The following is a 25,650-nucleotide window of genomic DNA, read 5'->3' on the forward strand; positions in this document are numbered from 1 at the left end:
AAGCCAAAAAGCCACAAAGTGAAAAATGAAAAACCGAAAAGTTAGCTTCCAAACACTCAATTATTTACCCTCCATAGAGACATAGTAATTACACTTTTACTTACTCACTTTTCAAAATGGAATCCACTTTTAGGGACAAAATAGAAAATGGACCAACTTTACCTATTACCTTTACAAAATGGATATTTATTAAGGGACAGCCCAAAATGGAATACTGGACTCTAAAAAGGTACGGAGGGAGTAATATGTTCCGATAAAAAATATATGTCTTTTAAGCCGCCCCCCGAAGTTAAAATCCTGGCTCCGCCGGCTCCGCCACTGTCGAGGAGTCAAACCGCAAGAAATATAATCTCTTGTAAATCCCCTAATTCCGGTGTGGATAGCCTGCCTTTGATTGAACCGAGGAGAGGAATAGTCGATGTGCATGTAAACTTATTCCAAACACTCCTTAACGTCGACTCAAAAAAAGAAGAAGAAGGAAATTGCCATCCCTTATTGCAACACTATTTCTTTTGTCAAAATTTGTTACTCCCTCCGTCTTTTTTTTAAAGTCCAGTATTTTATTTTGGACTGTCCCTCTGTCTCTCTCTCTCTCTTCCTCTCTCACACGCTGCTCTCTCTCTCTCTCTCTCTCTCTCGGATCCGGATCCTCTCCACACATCCCTCTCCCTACATCTACCACAGCTTTCCACCAAATGCTGCCAACACATTAATGAACTCATCCAACGGCCCAGATTAAGCCAAAGCCCCACGTTTTCAATTCCTAAACTACACGACACCGTTCCCAACATTTTCCCCAAACCGCAACTGACGCTGCTCTGTTTGCTCCCTCTCTCTCCCCAAACCCAAATACAGTCCCGATTCCGGCGATTTGTTTCAACCTAAACCCAAATACGAATTCAATCCCACTGAAATTGCGCTCCATTAATCGTATCAATCTCTCTCTCTGGTCCTTTGTTACTTTAGAAATTTCTGCGGAAGGATTTCAAATCCATCTCCTGATAATAGTTCATGACTCTGAAACCATTTTCTTCAATTCCCCTGCAATGATTTCACTCCTCACAGTTTACTCTTGGAATACACAGGGTGCGAATAGTAGATTAAACCTTCTCTGTAAGAACATGAAGATTTAACCTTATAAAATTTTGAAAAATCAAATCAGAATACAGTACAAGCAAAACCCTATTTTTTACCGGAACAAAAACCAATCAAATCAAACGAAGAGAGGGAGAGGTCAACATCTACCAGTGTCGAGATTCAAAGAAGCTTCATCAACGAGGTCAGTTTCACTCGCCCGAACACACGTGAGTGACCGGAGTCCGGGCTGATCTCATCAGAGGGACTGAAATCAGTGAGTTCGTAACTGGGTTTGGAGAGAGAGAATAGGAGGGACAAACGCTGTAGCAGTTGCCGTTTGGGGAAATTTTTTGAAACGGTGTCGTGTAGTTTAGGGATTGAAAACATGGGGCTTTGGCTTAATCTGGGCCGTTGGATGAGTTCATTAATGTGTTGGCAGCATTTGGTGGAAAGTTGTGGTAGATGTGGGGAGAGGGATGTGTGGAGAGGATCCAGATCCCTTTCTCTCAGCCCTGTGAGTGTTGTGTTGACCAAAAGAAGAAAAGAAAAGAAGTAAAGGAGAAGAAGAGTACTGGTAGGTGGGGGCATTGGTAGAAGAGAGGGCCACGTGGTAGAAGGGAGGGCCACGTAGCAGTAGAAATAGTTGCGGGGGCAACATAGTAAAACATCACTCCATAATTCATTTTCATTCCATATCTTCCAAACATTATTCTTATTGCAAAATACATTTTGCATATATCATCCAAACACTCCTCCAAATATAAAATACATTCTGATCATAATTTCAAAAGCCAAAAAGCCAAAAAGTGAAAAATGAAAAGCCAAAAAGTTAGCTCCCAAACACCCCATTATTTACCCTCTATAGAGACATCATCATTACACTTTTACTCACTCACTTTTCAAAATGGAATCCACTTTTAGGGACAAAATAGAAAATGCACCAACTTTTACCCATTAACTTTACAAAATGGACATTTATTAAGGGACAGCCCAAAATGAAATACTGGACTCTAAAAAGGGACGGAGGGAGTAATATGTTCCGATAAAAAATATATGTCTTTAAGCCGCCCCCCGAAGTTAAAATCCTGGCTCCGCCGGCTCCGCCACTGTCGAGGAGTCAAACCGCAAGAAAGATAATCTCTTGTAAATCCCCTAATTCCGGTGTGGATAGCCTGCCTTTGATTGAACCGAGGAGAGAAATAGTCGATGTGCATGTAACTTATTCCAAACACTCCTTACTGTCGACCCAAAAAAAGAGGAAGAAGGAAATTGCCATCCCTTATTGCAACACTATTTCTTTTGTCAAAATTTGTTACTCCCTCCGTCCCTTTTTTAAAGTCCAGTATTTCATTTTGGGCTGTTCTTTAATAAATGTCTATTTTGTAAAGTTAGTGGGTAAAAGTAAGTACATTTTTCATTTTGCCCCTAAAAGTAGATAAGTTAGTGAGTAAAAGTGTAATGATGGTATCTCCATAGAAGGTAAATAGGAAAAATTGAGGTAAAAGTTAATGTGAAAGGTATAATGATGATGTTTTTTAATAAGTTGGAGTTACGAAGTGGGACATTTAAAAAGGGACGGAGGGAGTATTGATTAATGTGGCTGAGACAAGCATATATAGCTAAATGCTAGATATTTAGCAATTAAGGCTCTGATTGTTTCGGTATAAAATATTTTTTTAGAAAACAAACTTCAAATTTTTATTTTTTGGTATTTGGTCGGCACTTGAAAATATTTTCAGAAATCAACAAAATAGTGTAGAGAGAAAGAGAGAGGAGGGCTTAAACCCGGTAGAGAGGTTTGAGAATATTGGAATTGAACGTGGGTCAGGACTGATGATTGAGGAAACTGAACAGTGAGAATTGCAGTAAAGGCAGCATGTTCATTTCGGAAAATAACTTACAGACGATTTAATAGTAACTCATTTCCATTCAATTGATAGAAAATGTTTTACGTGTAAAATGTTTTCCTAACATTCTACATAACCAAACACTGAAAAATGAGTAAAACATTCCGAAAAATATTTTACACTCAAACAAACGGAGCCTAAGTGGCTGGAACTATATTATATATAGAGCCAAACACATGCAAGGACCAATTCCATGCACGAGCGAGCTCAAAAAAATACTAGAAGAGGCTGAGGAGAGAGGCTCCGATCCTACTCAAGAAAGATCAATCAAAAGTAGAGCGAGACAAGACAATAATGGATCAGTACCACACTGAGGAGGAGGATGAAGTACTACCCGAAATGCCAGTGAGTCCAACCGGACAGTACTTCAACAGCTCCGCCCTATCACTCTCTATTCTGGCTGTTTTGGAATCCGAAATTCCGCTTGACGACTCGCAAACTCTGACCCTGCTTAAGGATGTCTTCCTCCCCATCAACCCACGCTTTTCCTCCATCATGGTACGTATATTCTCTCTTTCTCTCTCTCAATAGCAAGTCCACCCGTTGGCCGTTGGCAAATCTTTTTTGAACGGCGGAGAATGATTTCATTAATTATAACGAAGGATCAAAAGATGAAACCGCTACGATAGGATAAGAAATGCATTAGTACTCCACCAGTCGGTCCAGTCGGCCGTTGCTTATGTGACGGTAAAATGTTGCGTTGGAATTTTCTTTGGCAATTCTAAGCTCACGGCGACGTTGTCTTTGGCGCCAATTTTGGCTATGCCAAATTTGTCGCATTCAACAATCTAAGTGATCTGTATCAAAAATAAAATAAAGTGGTAGATTTACTTCAATTTCCCGAACTTGAGATTGTCTCAGAATAATATCAATTCGGTAAAGTAAAGTAATTTTTTTTTTTTATACACTACAAGAAGTTAAAAAATCAACTCTGGTAACAATATTTTGACGCGAACGAGTGAACAGGCTCTACATAGCTAGTATTTGAAAAGGACTTTGTCATGCCCAATATTGCGTTTTTAGTGTCTTTCTAGGCCAACAATGTTGGTATGCCTCGCTATCAGCTTTATGAGATGCACAATTGATCGACCTAGTAAAACTTCATGGCCACTTAGTTGGTGTATTATTTGCAATCGAGTAGTACCAAACAAACTGGTTTGATAATGTTTTTATATTTACTGTCGCTGAAAATGAAATATTTTTTTTTAAGAAAATACGGTAGATACTCCGTAGAGGGGTATTTTCATGATTCATAAACGATTTTCAATTTCTCACTCCACCACCACCTCCTTCAACCACCACTCTTTGTTTTTATTTATTTATTTAGAAAATACAGAAAAGAATTTTAACTTGAGTAATAATTACAACAAACTAATAGGTAGAAATTGTTGAAATTCACGAGGATTGATTGAAGCCTCCATTGTTGACTTGGGGACGCAAAAGATTGAGCATAGCCCCTCTTGTAGACTTTGGGAGCCTTAAAGATACAATAAATCTGCCCACACAAACAATTTGTGCACAGATTTTATTGTGGGGTCCACCATGAGTCTCACACAAATGATCCGAACCGTTCATTAAATGTGAAACATTTTTTCAAGGGTCTCCGTAAAAAATCAGCTTAATCCGATACCTATAGGTGCTCAATCTAATAATCTAACTTTCCATTATCGAAAAATTTGAATGTAAATTTAGATGATTGGATCGAGTACCTATATGTATTAAATTGAGCTGTTTTTACGCAAGGATCCTTGAAAAAATATTTTACATTTAATGAACAGCTCAAATTGTTTGTATGGGACCCGTGGTGGGCCCCACAAAAAAATCTGTGTACAATCTATGCACAGATGTCTGTGTGGTTAGTAGGATTCTTAAAGCTAAAGGCTCCATTAATGAAGAAAAATTCTTATGGGTATTCGATCTCTTCTCCGGCATGGCTTGTAAACAGAGCTCAATCTTTTTCTATAAATTGAGCTCTCAGATTTTGTGTCACTTAGGGGTTAACAATGTAGATAAAGAGAGAGTGTACTGAGTTGAGAGAGAATTGTTGCCTTGTAAAGCTTGTCTCCGTGAGTATTGCTCTACTTCTTCTATTTTGGGAACCACGTAAAACTCTGTGTTGTGTGTGTTTAGTTTTGATCTTTGGGGCATAACTGAAATCTATATCAATTCAAGATACGAATTTATGTGAAAATGTTGTAAACTTGAATACAATTCAAGATGTGCACATCCTATATTATGGCTAGCTTAATTGGCCAAGACTCTTGTATTTCACTAGAAGAAGGTCAGAAGTTTGAGTCTCTCCACCCGTATGTGAATGTTCTTCCCTTAAAGGGTTTGTCCTTTATTTCTTCGTTTCTATCCTGTAATGGGTTTATTTCTTGCATTGGTTTAATTATTGGGCTTGGTTATCTCGTAGACCCCCACAATTGATATATTGTCCCGGGTTTATACTCTGTACTCCATATCTGATGTAAAATGACCTCTTCTATCGATTAACAAAAAAATATTGGGTACGCACAGTATACCTGGGACCCTGTAGTGCAGGGATTCAATGCAAAGGTGTTGCTGACTTGAGATTATCCTTGATCCTTTAATTGATTAAGTGAGAAACTAAGAACCAAGCAAGCAACAAAATTGCCGCGAGCATACTCGAAGAGAATACGCGTAGGAGAAAACAGACCAATGGGAAGCACTCTTTCTAGATTTTATTTTTTCATTCTTTAGTTCTACAGGTTTCTCACAAGCATTTGTATAGATCAGGGCCGGCCCTACCATATAGTAAGGGGATTCAGCTGGACCATCTGAGGTTGAAAAAATGTTCACTGTTAGGTATGGGTGATATTGTAAGGCTTCATTGAACCCTCTGTCTTTATTTTTGAACCCTCTTGAGAGAGATTTTTTTTGCCTTTTCAGGCCTCTCTAATTGCAACAAGTACCAAAAGTATTGAATCCCTCCCTCTCTATTTTACTTTCTCCCCTAAAAGGTCCGATTGGATGCATGATGAGTTTTGGAGTATTATTTATAGAGGGGAATAAGATAATAGGGTGTATTATTTATGGAAGGTGGGTCCACATTAATGTGACTTTTATGAATGGTGCAAAAACAAAACTTGATTTGGATGGTGCAAAAAAAAAAAGTACTTTGTTTGGATGGGGATAAAATGGGGCCATGGATAAAATTGTTTTGTAGTTGAAATGTTGGGAGAGGGGGATGAGGAGGGCCTCATCTGCCCGGATTAAATATGGACATCTCAAAGGTCTCCATAAATAATACGGCCCCATAGCCTAGATTAAAATTGTTGGGAGAGGAGGATGAGGAGGGCCTCATCTGCCTAGATTAAATATGGACATCTCAAAGGGTCTCCATGAATAATACGGCCCCATAGCCTGGATTAGTTATAGTCCTAATAGTAACATGGGATGATTTAGTCTAGGTGTGAGGAGAGCCTCATTTGCCTGGATTAAATATGGACATCTCAAAGGTCTCCATTAAAAATTCAGCCCCATAGCCTAGATTAATTGTTGGGAGAGGAGGATGAGGAGAGCCTCATCTACCCGGATTAAATATGGACATCTCAAAAGGTCTCCATAAATAATACGGCCCCATAGCCTAGATTAAAATTGTTGGGAGAGGAGGATGAGGAGGGCCTCATCTGCCTGGATTAAATATGGACATCTCAAAGGGTCTCCATGAATAATACGGCCCCATAGCCTGGACTAGTTATAGTCCTAATAGTAACATGGGATGATTTAGTCTAGGTGTGAAGAGAGCCTCATTTGCCTGGATTAAATATGGACATCTCAAAGGTCTCCATTAAAAATTCAGCCCCATAGCCTAGATTAATTGTTGGGAGAGGAGGATGAGGAGAGCCTCATCTGCCCGAATTAAATATGGACATCTCAAAAGGTCTCCATAAATAATATGGCCCCATAGCCGGGATTAATTATAGTCCCAATAGTAACATGGGATGATTTAGTCTAGGTGTGATTTTGTTTGCAAAACTACAGTAATATTTTCCTTTTAAAGAGCTGATTTTTTTTTTAACAAATGAAAGGAAAATAGACCGGTCAATTTAGCTTTTTCATCCTATTTTCTTCTTTGGTCCTTTGATATTTTGGAGTATCTTTCAATGATGTTGGATTTGACAACACATAGTCGTGGTATTGGAACTCGAAAATTTATTGCTTGCTTAGTAATGTGGTGCCATTCTTCACCACTCTTCTTTGTTGATTTCAAGAACCAATTGAACCAACCCATATATACCGAATTACTTCTCTTGTTGGAACTAACCATATATAATGAATAGAGCATGGCACCCCATACTATTCCATAAACCAATAAATCTTATCGCTCATTTATTACAAGTTTCTTTTTTCACAAAAGTGTTAGGGTACATGAAAGTGTCTGTGAAACTGAAATGAATGACGTATTTACACAAATTTACATTGATGTGAATCTAAATCGTTCATTCCAGTCTCATGGACGCTTTCATGTTTTCCTTTCATGGGTTGTACTATCCCTCCTCCTTTTTTATTGCCTAAGAGCATCTCCAAATAGGGATGTCAAATTTGACATAACATGCTAGGTGAAAGAGTTGACATGTGAAAGAACTTCAACCAAAATGTCACATGCTTATATGACATTCAACATCCCACCTCTCATGGGATGTCAAATTTGACATTGGCGTCAAAATTTATCTTCCACTACTTTATTCTCCAAAACTTCCTAGAGTATTAAATCTGACATGATGGGTGCAGTTGATATCTTGAAGGTACCAAATTTTACATATCGAATTGTCATATAAGCTTTTAAAAAAAATTTGACATGCTCAAATTTGAAATTAAGATTGGAGATGCTCTAATACTAATGACACATTTGTAAATAAAGTTAAATCAACTATGCACCTCTCAAAAGAATGTGGATGCTTCATTATTATTTTTAGGAGAGAAACTTATTCACGGCCGTTCGTTTCCGCAATTAATGATCCAGATTTTAAAAAAAATTTTTCCTGCGAAGAGTTAAACTCTTCTACCGAATATAGTTTTTTAAAATCCGGACCATCCAAAAATGCGTGCGATTGAGCGTCGTAAAGTATATTCACAGTTCCGTTGTAAAATGTTTTTCTCTATTTTTATTGAAGTTCCAACACATTCACCGTATGTTAAAATTATACTACTGTATTAAATCAAATTAAATTAAATTAAATCATCTTCATCCTAACGAGTGCTAACTTCTAAGTAAAAACTCATGCGCGATCAGGTTGGAGACAAGAACGGAGTCAAAAAATGGAAGAGGGTGGAAGTGACGCTAGAAGACCACATCAACGTCCCTTCTTTTCCCGTCGGAATGTCGCCGGAATTTTACGACGAATGCTTCAACGACTACATGACGAAAATATCATTGGAACGATTGCCACTGAACAAACCACTATGGGAAATTCACATCATCAAATACCCTACTAGTAATGCAGCTGGAACCGTAATTTTCAAGCTTCACCACGCGCTCGGCGACGGTTTCTCTCTCATGGGAGCTCTCCTTTCTTGCTTACAAAGAGCTGACAATCCTTCTCTCCCTTTAACCTTCCCTTCTCGCGAATCTAGCTCGAAAAGGGATGGAAAAAATAAAGGGATTTTTCGGTGTCTGGGTCAGGTTTTCTCTGGGGTTGCCAATACTGTATCGGATTTTGGGTCGACGCTCATTAAGAGTCGCTTCACCAGAGATGGGCTGTCACCGATCCGGTCCGGCGGAGATGGGGTGGAGTTCCGACCCAGCGTAATAACCACCTTAACATTTTCTCTTGACCACATCAAACAAATCAAGGCCAAGCTTGGAGTTGTAAGTATCTTTTGCATATGTTGAATTCCGTACGTGGTAGTACTTGTCAAGTTTTTGCTTACTTCTCGTCATCCTTTTGGCCACCGAGGCATTTCTTACGACATACCTCGGTGGTCTCAAATTTTTGTGTTTGGCCTTGAAAATAGCACGGTTTTCTAAAAAGAAACCAAAACTACTTGAGTACAAGATAGAGGGAGTATACTGCAGCAAAAAGATGAATTCATTTGTTGTCTTGTGTTGGAAGGCAAAATAGGAAATGGACATAAGAATTTTTGGACTAATAGTTTTGCATGTAATCATATTAGAGAAATACTTTTTCAATTAATTATTTGATAAACAAATATAGAGCAACATTGGCTTGCCGTAGACCTAGAGCTCTAGCCCAAATGATCAGAGGGCACTTAAAGTGTAAGGGTGTGAAATCTCAGGTTCGAGTTGATAGAGCAACATCGGCCTACCTTAGTAATCTAACTAACTAAAAAAGTATAGGTCTGCTTAAGGTTTCACTCTTCTCAACTTTAATTTTTGTGGAATTATTCTGCCTTTTTACGATGTTTGAGAGTTTTATATTGGTAGTGCTTACGAAATTGGGCTTAGAAATTAATTCAGAGAAGTGAGATATATATGAGTTAGGGCCCAAAAAAAGTTTTGGAAAAGCCCACTAGCCCATTGTAGACTTGTAGTCCATAACACTTGGGTTCTTATGAACTCAACTTACATCTAAGAATTTTGTCATTGTTTAAATTTTTTTTACATTTTTTAGTTTTGCTTCAAATTTTTATGGGTTGTTGATTTGTCTTTATGAGAGGAATCAAAAAAATAATTTTTTTTTATTTTTACCTAAGTATTTTGAAAACTAACCATTTTTTAGCAAAAAAAGTGACCTTTTTTTTTTTTTGGCTAAAAAGTTGTTATTTCTCAAAATACTTAGGTAAACGTAAAAAAAATTTACTATTCCGATTCCTCTCATCGAGACGAATCAATAACTCACAAAAGTTTGACGCAAAACTAATAAATGTAAAAAAAAATTCAAATAAGGACAAAACTCTCATATTTAAGTTAAGTTCATAAGAACGCAGCCTAATTGCTTTCAGATTCAAAGAAGTTTGAGATTTATTTCCATGTATATCACTATTTTTTGTTTATCCCAATTGCTTTCCAGATATTGGTTCTTATTATTTTCTTTGAAAATATATTTCAGAAAAACAAGATATGTCAAAATGGATTTATGTACACATCCATACATATAAATCCATTAAACATTTTCACATTTAAATCCCGCAATATTTTCACAAATAGCGCTAATTCCACCCTCGGTAAACAACCTTGCTAGCACCACATACACTTACACACCCAAACACACACCCACGCTCACATGAGTGGTGGGTCCCACACACACTTGAGGTGTTAGTGTGTGTGGAACCCACCACGAATGTGAGTCTGGGTGTGTGTTTGGATGTGTAAATGTATGTGGTCAGTGGCGTAGCCAAGAATTAACGACAGTGGGGGCACTTTTTAAACACACTTCAAAAAAAAATTATAATTAGTGACACCAAAATAATAAAAGAATGCTTGTGTGCTAAAAATAATTATAAAAAAAAAAAGCTAAGACATTTACTAAGGAAGGTAGTAATTTCATAAACTATCAAAACAAATCAATTGTTTAAATTGTCTTAACGGACCAAGTCTAATACTAGCAGTTAGATACAATAACTAAAATGTTAATATTCAGCAATCTTGATCCAATCAGAAAAAATGTGCTTTTCTTTTCAAATTTTATGCTTAAACCTCTAATTTCGTCACGCGTTGTGAGTTCTATCGATAAAGACAAGATTATTTTCAAAATTGTGAATAATTAATGAAGCATAATCCATATAACCCATGGTTTAGCCACTTACAAATTTGGACATTATGTATTGAGGAGTTTCAAATAGTGAGTGGTGGCTCTCTTGTTATTCATTAAACATCTCACTTCGCAAGTGTGGTGGAATTGTTGTAATATTGGAAACAAAAAGTTGAGAATGAAATATATACAAAATGTATTAAAGTGATTAAACAAAGAACAATTTAAGAAGCCAATTAGAAGGAAAAAATATAAAATCTGAAAAAAAAAAAAAAAAGAGTATTCAGTGGGGGCGCGTGCCCCCACTCATTCTCAAGTGGCTCCGCCACTGTATGTGGTACTAGAAAAATGACCAAACCAACCTTCATATTTTCGATCATGCTGTCTCATTTCTCTTTTCACATGGGGAGTACACATGAAATGTTATCGTTATATCTCTAATTACAGACGATAAACGACGTGATTGTGGGAGTAATCTTCTTGGGGACTCGATTATACATGCAAGCATCATCATCAAGCCACGATGATGAGCAGCAGCAGGGGAATGCAAATGCAAATGCCACTGCACTAGTGGTGCTCAACACCAGAGCCATTGGTGGGTACAAGACAATTGGAGAGATGGTGAAGCCCAATTCCGAGATGCCATGGGGGAACCAGTTCACCTTCTTGCATATCACCATCCCTAAACTGAAGCATAGCGAGAACGATGATCAGACTAACTCAAACCCAATCAGATTTGTGAAGAAAGCACATAGGATGATCAAGAGGAAAAGAAACTCGGCGGCCGTTTATCTCACCGGTAGGATGCTAGAGATTCTCAGGAAGTTTAGAGGACCTGAGGTATGCATACATTTAGATGATTTTATTTTTCATTTCAAATAGAATTTTTCCTATCAAAATAGAATCTTCCTATATATATTCAAATGATGTACCCTTTGTTGAGTTCAATAAAAAAATTTGCTATTAAAAAAAAAAAGAATTTTCCTCGATACTAGAAGATTTTTTTGTTGCCCTTGGGAATAGATCGATTGTTCTCATTTGCAATGAAATGACAAAAATTGACCATGTCGTTTGGTTAGAATTTTTGTTTCTATAAATAGGTTATTCTATCAGAACAGAGGAATTATAAAGTATCAGGAAATTGATATTTCAGGTAGCAGCTCAATACGTTTACAACACGTTGAATAGCTCGAGCATAGCAATGTCGAATTTGATTGGGCCAGTTGAGCAAATGGCTTTGGCAAATCATCCTGTTAAGGGATTGTACTTCACACTGGTCGGCGGTCCAGAGGTACACTAATCAGTATAGTTTTCTTCTGTTTTATGTATGTGTACATTGTTGGGTGGAGGAGTATTGATCACACACTTATAATGTATGAAACTCACAAGAGAATTGCACAAACACACTCACATATATTGAACTCATTCAATCTGAAAATAACATACAAAGAGGAGGAATTTCTCTCTCTGTAACTCTCTTATTCTCTTACTCCACTCACATTTTTTTCTCTCAATACAACCTGTATTTTATAGAGGAACTCATACAATTGTTCATAGCCATGCGAGGCTTCCAAGTCTTCAAGCGTGGGCTGCCAATTCCACGAATTCGGCTGAGCCAAGTCTTCAAGCGTGGGCTGCCAATTCCACGAATTCGGCTGAGCCTCATCCATTCCACAAAGTCCACAAAGGCTGCCAATTCCACAAACCCAATCAAGCTTACTGTTTATTTCAACATCCCCCCTTAAGCTTGATTCTCAGAGATTCTTCATTCCAAGCATTGTCTTCATTTTGACGAAAGCTTCATGTTTGAGGGGCTTCGTAAAGATATCTGCTGCTTGATCATATGTCCTGCAAGAAACTAACTCCACTTCCTTTGCTTTTACATGCTCTCTGATGAAGTGGTAGCGGGTATCGATGTGCTTGCTTCTTTCATGATGAGTCGGGTTCTTTGCAAGCGCAACTGCAGAGCGGTTGTCGACATAGATCTCTGTGGGCAATTTTTGCAGAAAGCCCAAGTGCTTCAGCACATTCCTTAACCATATAGCATGACAGACAGCTGAGTTAGCGGCAACATACTCAGCTTCACAAGATGACAATGTCACAATCGCTTGCTTCTTGGATGTCCAAGTGAAGGCAGTATCTCCAATGAAGAAAACGAACCCTGTTGTGCTCTTCCTTTCATCCAAGTCTCTTCCCCAATCGCTATCTGAATAGCCGGAAAGATTCAGGTCACCGCCTGACTGATAGAATAGTCCGTCATTATGAGTTCCTTTGATGTAGCGGAGAATCCGCTTTGCTGCGAACAAGTGTAATTGATCTGGCGTCTCCATGTATCGACTGACTAGCCCAACACCATAGAGTATGTCTGGCCTAGTACAGGTTAGATATCGCAGACTTCCAACCAAGCTTTTGAAATAGGTTGGATCAACATTCCCAGTATCACTTTTCTTCAGTTCCAGTCCACTGTAGACTGGAGTCGTCACAGGATTGCATGTCTCCATCCCGTACTTCTTCAGTATCTCCATGGCATACCTGCTTTGGGAGATAAAAATTCCTTCGTCACTTTGCGTCACTTCAATGCCTAGGAAGTGAGCCATAAGTCCGATGTCCGTCATTTCGAACTCTTGAAACATCGTCTTCTTGAATGCTTCAAACATGGCTGGATTGTTGCCTGTAAAAATCAAGTCATCAACATAGAGGCATGCATACAACTGGCTTCCATCAGTCTCCTTCTTCATATAGAGTGCATGTTCGTAAGGGCACTTCTCGAATCCATTCTCTTGGAAGTACTTATCAATTCTGGTATTCCATGCACGAGGCGCTTGCTTCAGCCCGTATAGTGCCTTCGTCAATTTGTACACTTTGTCTTCATGACCTTTCTTCACATATCCAAATGGCTGCTCAATATAGATTTCTTCTTCTAGAAGGCCATTCAGGAATGCTGTCTTGACATCCAACTGGTAGATCTTCCATCTTTTCTGAGCAGCTAATGAGATTATTAGCCTGATTGTCTCCATCCTGGCAACAGGGGCGAATACTTCGCCATAGTCGATGCCTTCTCTTTGTTTGTATCCTTTTGCTACAAGCCTTGCCTTGTATCTCTGAACCTCTCCTTGAGCGTTCTTCTTAGCTTTGTAGATCCACTTTACTCCAATTGCCTTGTGACCTTTTGGGAGGCAGGTTAGCTCCCAAGTCTTGTTCTTCTCTATGGACTGAATCTCTTCATCCATAGCCTTCCTCCATTTTCCTTCTTGGGTAGCTTCCTCGAAACTAACTGGATCACAACTGATTTGCAGACAGAACATGGTAAAATCTGCATCCATCTGATCTGTATTCTGATACAGATCATTCAAGTTCCGAATTCCTCTGGGCCTCATGTCTGAAATTTCTCGTTCAACTGGTGAGGATGGTTCACCTTGTTGTGGTGAAGAGAAACCACGGGAAGATGCTGGTTGATCTTCTGGTCTACCAGGTACATCTCTGGTTTGTACCTGTTCTTCATCTTCAAGTGTTAGCTCCATATTCTTGGTAGCTTCTATTTGACCCCAGCTCCAGGATTCATTTTCCTCGAAAATGACATCTCTGCTGAAAATCACTTTCTGAGTGATGGGATTATACAACCTGTATCCCATCGTTCTGTCACCATATCCAACAAGGATACACTTAACTCCTTTGTCTTCGAGTTTGGTTCTGTTAGCCTCCGGAACTTTAGCATAGGCAATACAACCAAACACTCTGAGATGACCCACACCTGGCTTGTGAGTGGACCATGCTTCTTGTGGTGTCTTCGACTGCACATTCTTCGTAGGACACCTGTTCAGTAGATAAACTGCACACTGAACTGCTTCGGCCCAAAATCTCTTGGGCATGTCTTTATCTTTCAACATGCTTCTAGCCATGTTGAGAATGGTGCGATTCTTCCTTTCAGCTACACCGTTTAGTTGAGGAGTATAGGCAGGTGTGCACTGGTGTCTGATTCCTTGTTGCCTAAGGAATCCCTCAAATTGATCTCCAGTGTACTCTCCTCCTTGGTCTGACCGCAATGTCTTAATGTGGTAGCCGCTTCCTTTCTCAACAAGAGCTTTGAACTCTTTGAACTGTTCAAATACTTCTGACTTCAATTTCAGAAAGTATACCCACGTCTTTCTGCTATAGTCGTCGATAAACGTGAGGAAGTATCTGTTCTGACCATTTGAGATTGGCTTTAATGGACCACAAACATCTGTGTGTACTAGCTCGAGAGGCATAGATGCTTTCCAATCAACTTGCTTTCCAAAGTTATTGCGGTGTTGTTTGCCAAGAATGCAGCTTTCGCATACCTCATTTGGATGTTGAATATGAGGTAAGCCCTTAACCATCTTCCTATTTGCCAACAGCTTCAAGCTTTCAAAGTTGAGGTGCCCATATCTGAGATGCCATATCCAATCTTTGTCATTGATAATGGCATTGAGGCACTTTGGCGTGTCATGAAGAACAGTTAGCGGAAACATCCTGTTCTTCGCCATCATTACTCGAGTTATCAGCTTCCCTCGAGCATCCGCAACCGTCAGCTGCATATCCTTCAGGCTAATTTGATAGCCTTTCTCAAGGAATTGTCCAAGACTAAGAATATTAGTCTTCATGTCTGGAACATAGTAGACGTTAGAGATGAATGCATGATCTCCATTCTTCCTTTTGATTATAATATCACCTCTCCCTCGAACTGGTACTTTAGAGAGGTCACCAAAAGAAATATCTCCCTGAACCTTTTCATCAAGTTCAGTAAAAAGCTGCCTTGAGCCAGTCATATGATTACTGGCTCCAGAATCAAGAAACCATGTACCTTGATCCTGCTCGATTGGGCTGTGTGCCATGAGACTCATTGAATCTCCTCCTGATGGCTCCTTGTCTGCATAGTTGGCTATTTCGCCAACTTGATCTGATGCTGATCTTCCCCGGCACTCGTTGCTATAGTGGCCATACTTTTCGCAATTGTAACACTGAACGTTACTTTTGTCAACGTTCGAACGATTGTTGTAACTGCCTCTTCTGCCTTGTCCTACTCCTCGTGGATTATGACCTTGTTGTCCTCGTCCACCTCCTCTTGGAGCATAATTTTGTTGTCCTCGACCACCTCCTCTTGGAGCATGATTTTGATTCCCTCCTCTGGAGAATCCTCTGCCACCTCTGCCTCTGGAATTTGAATTTCTAGAGCCTCTTCCATGGGAACCATAGCCTCGTCCCCTCTGAGATGTCCCCCCTTGCTCGTACCTTCCTTCATTGAGGGATAACTTCATTTGTAGAGCTTGTTCCGGGGCTCTATCATCGTCTCTGTGCAACTTCTGTTCGTGGGCTTGCAGCGAACCCACGAGCTCTTCAATAGACATGGTTGAAACGTCTTTAAGTTCTTCTAACGTAACAACGATGAAGTCGAATCTGCGATCCAAAGATCGCAAGATCTTTTCTATAACTCTCGTGTCGGTGAGAGTTTCGCCATTTCTCCTCATTTGATTTGAAACCACCATAATTCGAGCATAATACTCAGAAATAGATTCTGAGGATTTCATTCGTAAAGACTCGAATTCACCTCGTAGTGTTTGAAGGCGAATCCTCTTTACTTTGTCAGCACCTCTGTAGGTCTTCTGCAGCTTCTCCCAAATTTCTTTGGAAGTTTTGGCGGAAGCGATGATCTCGAATGTGGCTTCGTCAAGTCCTTGATAGATGATGGACTTGGCTTTGCAATCCTTCTTTCGCTCGGCACGAAGTGTGGTCTTCTGTTCCTCCTTTAAAGCTGTTTCAGCTTCTTTTGAGGCGGGTTCATCGTAACCTTCTTCTACCATCTCCATAACATCTTGAGCACCCAGCAGTGCTCTCATTTGGATAGACCAATTATCATAATTATCCTTGGTGAGCTTTGGAATAACAGCTTGGGATGTTCCATTAGCCATCGAAACTAGAAATGATGGAATCTAGTTTACTGGGGTCAAAGTGAAATCTTTGCAACTTTTGAACTTTGACTAGATAACTTCAAAAGTACAGGAGTTAGACTGCAATTGAACCTTCGGTGGACCAGCTTTTATGGAAAGTAGCTCGGTAGGAGTAATGAGATCAGACAACTTGTCTGGTGGTGAAATTAAATGTAATCTTTTGTTTTTTTAAAAAAAACAAAGACACCTGCTCCTTTCTTCTTTGATTTTGACGATGGAACCAAAGAAGAAAAAATTGCTTCTTCAATCTGGAACTACAGAGACACACTGTCCGTCTGGCTTCGGGTGTGACCACTCCGGCTTCGTCTCAATGATTCGGCTTGGTTCACCAGACTTGTGGAAGATGAATAGCTGCGCTTTCACCTCCAGTCGGACGGCTTCGATCTTGCCGGGACTGAACTCGTCGGCGTGAGACGATTCAGTTTATGGAATCGAAAAACTGAGTGTCGATCACTTCTGTTTTTCTGGTGGAAAAAACAGATGGTTCTTTTTTTTTCGGCGCACTCAAAAATCTGGGCAGCACCAAAAAAAATTGATTTTGAGTCTGTTTGAAAAATAGCAGGGCGAAGGTATGTTTTGTGAGAGAGATTTTTTTTTTCCGGGATTAGCCTAAGAGCTCTGATACCACTTTGTTGGGTGGAGGAGTATTGATCACACACTTATAATGTATGAAACTCACAAGAGAATTGCACAAACACACTCACATATATTGAACTCATTCAATCTGAAAATAACATACAAAGAGGAGGAATTTCTCTCTCTGTAACTCTCTTATTCTCTTACTCCACTCACATTTTTTTCTCTCAATACAACCTGTATTTTATAGAGGAACTCATACAATTGTTCATAGCCATGCGAGGCTTCCAAGTCTTCAAGCGTGGGCTGCCAATTCCACGAATTCGGCTGAGCCAAGTCTTCAAGCGTGGGCTGCCAATTCCACGAATTCGGCTGAGCCTCATCCATTCCACAAAGTCCACAAAGGCTGCCAATTCCACAAACCCAATCAAGCTTACTGTTTATTTCAACATACATATGTCTATAGTATTGAAGTTGTCATCGTACTTCCGATGTTCGAGTTAACGCTATAGATGATTGAGTTGGTTTGAGGGGTTGGCACCACCATAAAGTTGGTGAATCAACCAAAAGTTTAGGGAAATACTCCAATACATACATCTACTTTGATGTGCGCGATATGCATTCCCTTAAATCACATGAATTCATACTATTCCGGGTAAGAGTTTTGAATTCATATTGTGAGTATAAATATTCGTAGTATTTTCATAGAAACTCATAACGATAAATTTGAGTCCTCAAATGTTCGCATAATAAGAGTTTTCGTCTTGAGGTTATGATTTTAAAACAAATGTCATGAATTTCAATGCTACTATAAGAAACTTTTATACGAAAATAGTATGAATTTTTATGTAATATATACTACACATTCAAGTGGTGCCTACAGCATTGTACATACCCAACTAAGATGTACATTGAAGCCCTCCCCAAATTTTAGGGAAAATTAAGTTTTCTTTTTCTTCAATCAATAGGAAGTACATTGATTAACATCATCATGACCAATTTAGCACGTTGATATGGCATTTTCTGAATAACGGAAGCATTAGTCAAAGTATGAGTAGAGTCAACATGACCCAACTTTAGTTGGCCTATTTATATATGTCCCTTCCTTCCACATTCCGCCGGCTCTGAAGAGCAATGGCTGGTGAACTTCTTAAGCAAGCCCTCATGGCAAGCACTTCAAATAGTCAGCAGTGCCATTTGAATATATAATAGGCGGTGGCCATAAGATTAATATATTTGGATGCTAATTTTTTGTTGTGATGCCGTATGCTCTAGCCCTTTTATTGTTGTATCTCGTATGCTTTTGTAACTCAATTTCGGTTGGATTAATACTATGGTCGCTTTTTCGCTGTTAAAATGAAAATAATATATTTTCATTTCCCTAAACCAACCTCCAATGTAGCTTAATACTTTGTTATACATTTAGCAAAACTAACATGGTGTTGATGATTGATGATATTGCAGAGTCTAGCAATAACGATCATGAGCTATGTGGGCAAGCTGAGGATCACCATCCGAATGGAAAAAGGCTTCATAGATCCACCAAAATTAAATTCATGCATAGAGAATGCCTTCGACATGATATTTAAAGCCACCGTCGACAATACCCCACCATCAAATACATAAGAAGTTTGATGCAATGAAACTTGTGGTGCGAGAGAGAGAGAGAGAGAGAGAGAGAGAGAGAGAGAGAGAGAGAGAGAGAGAGAGAGAGAGAGAACTATAAGTGAAAATAGCGTTAAAAGCTCATACGAGGTAAAAATTGCTTCAAACTGTATCATTTACTCAAAAACAATTATGTTTTTCTTTTTTATGAGTGATTAATTTTCACTTGAAGTTTAATTAATGCAAATGAGGTTAACAAATTTCGATAGCCAAATTGTTGTAAATGATTTTTTTTTTTGGGAACGTAATACTCCGTAGCTATTACTATTACTGATGTATTTAGGCAATTAAAATTCTATGGTAGAATAATTTAATAAAGTTTGAGATGGAAGGCGCACCCGAGACAATGAAATCGGGCATGGCATTCTAACCAAATAGTACTCCTGATGACGTTTAATTTGGAAATGCTACGGTGATCAGGTGGGGGAGTTAAGATCATCTCATGTGAAGATTATCTCATGTCGTTCCTCATGTAACAGGAAAAAGTATCCATTATTGTTCCATATGGAGATCAGATCGGTCATTTTAGAGGTCTGATCATGTGTTTATCATGCATCTATGCAAAAAATAAAGTTAGTCAAATATTTGGGATCACATTAACTATAAGGATCGTTACATGACAAGATCCTTTCTCGATCGCGGTGGTACTGTGTATCTGTAAACAAAATCACTTCACGAGATAATTATGATGATAGTGTATATCTGTTTATCCTTTTATGTTGGAAATAATAGTTAAGCTTCTTGTAAACCCAAACGGTAAGACTAACTATAGAATATCAAAAGATGATGAAGCACATTTTAGAGGAAATAATCGTTAGGGTTTTCTAGCTTGTTAACTCAAACAGTGTGACGAATTATAAGAATATCAAAGATGATGAAAATTTTGACCTGCCAATATTTTGTGGTTATTTCACAGCACCACTCTCCATATATATATTTGACAGAAATTAATTTCTAAATGTATTTCAAGATATCCCCATTACATGCAAGCAATGTATAGTACCCTCAAATTACACCAACAAGATATAAATTAAACATATGTCCATCCAAATATACAATATACTAAGAACCACTCCCCTTTTGAATTGAAGTATTAAAACAATCTTCAAGCACTGGTAAAGGATTAGGCATTCCAAGTCCATGCATTCCAAGCACTGGTGGTATAATGAAGGCAACCAACAATTGAAACCTCGGCAGCAGCAGACAACCAAGCACTGGTATAATGAAGTTCTAAAATGAAAGGTAAGAACATAGTCTAGTAGTGCCAGCAGCTCCAGTATGAGAACAGAAGTGTAAGCAGCTAGCTCAAGATGATTGTAGAAAATGAACATGCAAGTAAGAACACCTCAAGGAGCACAAAAGAAAGACACAAGAGCCACAAAAGACTCAAAGGACAGACCCAAAACCCCCCAAACAAGAAGCAAACCTAGAGACACCACCAAACAAGACTCAAACCAAGACACCACCTCCTAGCAAAAGAAAACCCAGTACAGACTCAAAACACCACACGACAGCCACCCAATCACCAGGAAAACATCAAAACCGATCACCCAAAAAAACAAGGAGCACAAAAGAAAGACACAAGAGCCACAAAAGACCCAAATGACAGACCCAAAACCCTCCAAAACAAGACGCAAACCTAGTGTAGACACCACCAAATTAACAAGACTCAAACCAAGACACCACCTCCCAGCAAAAGAAAACCCAGGACAGACTCGATCAAAACACCACACGACAGCCACCCAATCACCGGGAAAACATCAAAACCAATCACCCAAAAAACCAAGGACCCCAACAAAAAACCCCAGAACAAAGGTACCACAATCAGAGACTCATTATTCTGAAAGATGTGTTCATTCCTCATTTTCCACAGTGACCAAAGAACTTTGAAGTTTCTGGAGCCCCCAATTTCCTTCCAACAGAAGACATTTGGATTCCAAATGCAAAAAAGGCCACTTGCAGTTTCAAATGCATCAACTTCCAAAAATTCACAGCTGTCATTCCACCAAATTGAGTTGATGAAATCCATGGTAACAGATCTTTGCTTGGTTTCTTGAAAAAAGACCATGTCCACCTTTCTCTCTTTTAAGGATCTTCTTTATTCTTCCTCTTTTCTCCTTTTGGTTAACCCTCTGACATTTCAAGTCATACACTTCATTGTGTTGTAAGTGCAGACATGAAACACTCTGTTGTACAGTTTGAGAGCTTAGAGTTGCCCTGCATTTCATTCAGCTCTGTCTAAATCTTTTTTCTTTTTGGTTACATCTCTGTCTAAATCTTGAGCTTCCAAATCTGCAATCTTACTTATAACTGTTGGAAAATTTCAAAAAATTAATGAATGATAATTTCTCCAGCAGTTTTCTTGACAGAATAATGGCCATGAATAGAGGTTAATGCAGGCATTTGCACCTGCCATTCATTCCGGCAGTTTCGTGTATTGATTCTCCCTATTCAAGGCTGGGAATTGAATTCCCGTATTCAATTCCTGACTGTTTTCAAAGGCACCTGAGCAGTATAAAAGGGGCAGTGCTCTCTTCATTCTGCACCAGAAAATCCACCCTTCAACAGCTCTGAAATTCGTTCTTGTGTGAGAGAGAGACAGACAGTAGTGAGTTCGCCAAGGCGGTCGACGGTGGTGTTCCGACGGCTTGCGGTATAGCCGAGCCAACCCTGGGAGGAAGACGCCGAACAAGATCCTACAACACCGACGGTAGGCGGCGAATCTTTCTTAAGGAGACTGTGGTATCACACAGGACTCGGTTTGATTTTCATTCAATCTGTTTGTATCTCGTTTCATAATCTGTCTATTGTTATGTATTCTGTAACTTTGAATTATCAATGGAATTGTTCTCTGGAATTTTCTGTTATTGCCGTATTTTTCCCAACAATAACTTCATCCTCATCTCCATTATATCCCAATCCCATGATCTTGTTGCAAGTCCAAACTGCTTGTGCTTCATTCTGTATGATTCTGTTTCTGTTAACAACATCACATTTGGAATTCCACCCAAGTGGGGTGGTGTGCGCAAAGCACAGGATCACTCCCCACTTTATTTCCTTACGAGTATTAGGTTTCCTTGTCTATATATATGCATGTATAGAACATAGGAAAGTTGTGTCATAATGTGAGAGAGAGAGAGGGGGTGAGGCGAGCGTGGGGGGCCGGTCTGTGGCCTCCTGGAGAGGGACCGGCGTGTGGTTCTCGGAGAGTTTTTTTTCTTTGTGTATACGTTGTGTGAATATATATACTCGGAGAGTTTTTCTCTGAAATTACTGTGTGAGTCTGCGTGCGTGTGTCCCATCCGGTCCTAACAATACTTGAAGATAAAGAGGCTGAAAATGCTAGTGCTATAACTGTATAATGCACACTTTTGTTTGTTATTCCTTCCTCTGTTATTGACAGATTTAACCAACTAATTCTACTTGATTATATAACAAGTACCAAAACATTATATGATTCTACCTGAATCTATTATTCTTTATCCCAAACTTATCATCTCTAAACCCGTCGATTCGGGCGGAGGCGAAGTTGAACGGTAATGGCAATGGAGCACCGTTTGTCGGCACAGAGGGCGACAAAAGGAGGTCGACGGGAGGAGAAGGGGATTTATTCAAAGCTCTTGAAGCTATTATTGAAGAACCAGCGATGGGCTTTGATCCCATGACAGCTGCCATTTCAATGATCTCGTGCAAAAATGGATTAAATGGAAATGGCGTTTCAAATTTGGAAGGGGGAGGGAAGGTTGTTATCAATTGGCGAGATATTCGTTTGAAAATCAACCATGACGATTCAAGCTTGTATTATCAAAACCATATAGTGATTGGATTGCATCTTTCCCATGCCCCTGCCACCGCTGCCGTTTCGAGTATCGCAGCCAATTCATGCGTCGCCGCTCGCTGTGATCTGTTCCTTTCTTCAATCTACTGTGGATGTCGTCGGCGTCCCATCGCCTTCAATGTTTCTGGATCTCTATCAATGGAGAAAGGAGAGAGAGTGTGGGGGGGGGGGGGGGGGGGGGGGGGGGAGAATATGGTCCATGAGGCCCGCCGATGATAGGACCGACGCGTGGGTGTTCGAAGGGAGAAAAGAGATGGCACCGTTGTGGGTGTTCGAGATTTGGGGCAAAAAACGGAATCGAAAATAGAGATCGAGACTCCATCGCTCGTCTTCTCTCCACAAGCAGCCAGAAATTACGGGATTTGGTTTATAGGGCAAACAAATTGCATTAATTACAAGATATGACGTCAATTACGAGATTTGATTTTTGAAATTGGTATCTCTAATAACGGTTAAGATCCTAGCTTTAAGATTTCATCCCAAATTATATATATATATATATATATATATATCAGTCAGTCTCAAATGAGGGAGTCCTTATTTTAGTTAAAATGCGGACCTCCTCATTTCTCCCATTTTTCGATCGAATTTCGATGATCCGAGCCGCTCAATGTGTTCAGAACATGATTTTAAGGGCACCCACGAGAAATCGGCAAAAACAATGACCGGGAAGGGCTTCATCCGAGCAGTTTTTGTTTGAACCGTTTGATAAAAAACAAACAAAAACTGCTCGGATGAAGCCCTTTCCGGTCATTTTTTTTGCTGATTTCTCGCGGGTACCCTTAAAATCACGTTCTGAACACATTGAGCGGCTCGGATCATTGAAATTCAATCGAGAAAGGGAGGTCCGCATTTTATTAAAATGAGGTGGTCCTTACGGGAGACAGACTAATATATATATATATATATATATATATATATATATATATATATATATATATATATATATATATATATATATATATATATATATATATATATATATATATATATATATATATATAAAGGTAGTTCTGGGATTATTTTAAGATGAGGATGAAATCATAACTGTTTGAATTGCATGGGATGAATACTTACATGGCATGACTAAAGAGCATGATTATTTAATATTCCAGTTCGGAGTTGGTTGGTTAGTCAAGCATTTGTGTATGTATCTGTGTATCAAAGCACCTGGACGATTAGTTGGTGTATGTAAAAGTACATAGGGGCGTTTCCACTGATGAATAAGTTTGATAAAGAATTTGTAACAATCAAGTTGTTAGGTGTTTTCGGTAATAAATAAATATTTTAAAATTACTCCCTTCATCCAAAATTATTGGTCCCGTTTACTATTCGGACCTCTCAAGGAATTGGCTATAGCTTTTACTCCCTTCGTCCCAATTTAATTATCCTCTATGGGAATTTGAGCTTAATTTCTAAGAAGTCAATTTTTTTTCTCTAATTTTCAAAATTAAACTTAAAAATTGTGAAGTTAATTATATGTATTTAAATTGCTTATATATTTCAATATGGATCTCAAAAACTATGTAATATGGATCTTGTTTAATAGATCTCAATTAGCTTTAGTATATAAAAATTTTAAAATCATGAAAATATATTAAATTGAAAGATATTGTCAATCGAATTCTAAAAATGACATGAATATCAAAAACTGCCAAATAATTAGGTGAGAAATGGTACTTTTTAGGGGTAAAATTGAAAGTTTGGCACGTCTTGATGGTTATTTTTAGAAAATGAACACTTATTTTGGGGCATCTCAAAATAGAAATGTGAACACTTAAAATAGGACGGATGGAGTAATTTTTATTCTCTCCGTCCTAATTTACTTGTCCCTCGTTATATTCTAATCGGATAAAAAAATAGTTATATCTTTAAATTGGTAATGAATTTTATATCCAATATAGATCTTGTTTGGTAGATCTCGATTTTTTTTATGATATGATGTTTTTAAAATCACATAAAACATTATATATTACAAGATATAATCAACTGAAAAGTGGCATGAACTCCCAAAAGTGACAATTAAATTTGGATGAAGGAAGTAATATTTTTTATATCAAATTTGGATATTATTTGACAGATCTCAATTAATTTTACTAAACAAAGTTTTTAAAATTATAAAAAATATTAATTATAAATTGTGACATATAGATAATTGTTTGAGTGACACAAAAAATAAAACATGATCAATAATTTGAGACGACGGGAACATAAATTTTCAAATAAGCGAACACCTTCGATATCCCTCAAGCAAAACGGGATACCGTATCCTCCGATCGAACGGTTAAGATGATGCCACATATGCAAAATTTGACCAAATATGACTGGTCAAACCGGTCATAGAACTGGTCATCCACATTTAGTGTAATAGAACACTAAATGGCATAACTAATATGGAAAAAGAGCGTAACATAAAATTTAGTGGGGATAATGCTATGGTGTCCCCGGTCATTTTGAAAACACTGTAATTTTTGGCATAACTTCACCATTATGAGCATAACTAAAACCCATTACAAGCATAACCGAACCCAAACAAGGTATAACCAAGAAATATCCAAAAAACCAATCAAGACATAACCAAACCCAACCAAGGCATAACAAATAAGTTATGCTTTGTTATGGTTCTGTTATGCTCATATTGGTTTTGGTTATACTCATAATAGGTTTTGGTTATACTTATAATAGTTTTGTTATGCCAAAAGTTACGGTATCCCCAAAATGACTGGAGACACCGAAGTCATTCCCGGATGATGCTATGCCATTAGGAACATAACTAAAATCAATTATAAATATAACAGAACCCAAACAAGACATAACCAAGGAATATCCAAAAAACTAACCAAGGCGTAACTAAACCCAACCAAAACATAACAAATAAGTTATGTCTTGCTATGGTTTTGGTTATGCCTTGTTATGGTTCTATTATGCTTGTAATGGATTTT

At 38.6% G+C, this 25,650-nt stretch overlaps 1 protein-coding gene across 5 annotated transcripts in view; it reads left to right on the forward strand.

The window, feature by feature from the left end:
* Positions 1–3,163: 3,163 nt before the first annotated feature.
* Positions 3,164–25,650, forward strand: part of LOC131328846 (wax ester synthase/diacylglycerol acyltransferase 4-like) — a 56,134-nt gene continuing 33,647 nt past the window's right edge. The window contains exons 1-6 of one of the 5 annotated variants that reach the window (XM_058361799.1): positions 3,169–3,482; positions 8,245–8,820; positions 11,111–11,503; positions 11,817–11,954; positions 18,670–18,856; positions 18,890–19,070. In XM_058361799.1, coding sequence (XP_058217782.1) covers positions 3,279–3,482; positions 8,245–8,820; positions 11,111–11,503; positions 11,817–11,954; positions 18,670–18,831 — 1,473 coding nt within the window. In that variant the 5' untranslated portion in view covers positions 3,169–3,278 and the 3' untranslated portion in view covers positions 18,832–18,856; positions 18,890–19,070. Of the gene's footprint in view, positions 3,483–8,244; positions 8,821–11,110; positions 11,504–11,816; positions 11,955–18,669; positions 18,857–18,889; positions 19,071–25,650 lie in introns of those variants that run through there. The other 4 variants (XM_058361798.1, XM_058361797.1, XM_058361800.1 and 1 more) reach the window with 4 other exon arrangements.

The sequence above is a fragment of the Rhododendron vialii genome, chromosome 6a, assembly GCF_030253575.1.
Source record: "Rhododendron vialii isolate Sample 1 chromosome 6a, ASM3025357v1".
NCBI lineage: Eukaryota > Viridiplantae > Streptophyta > Magnoliopsida > Ericales > Ericaceae > Rhododendron > Rhododendron vialii.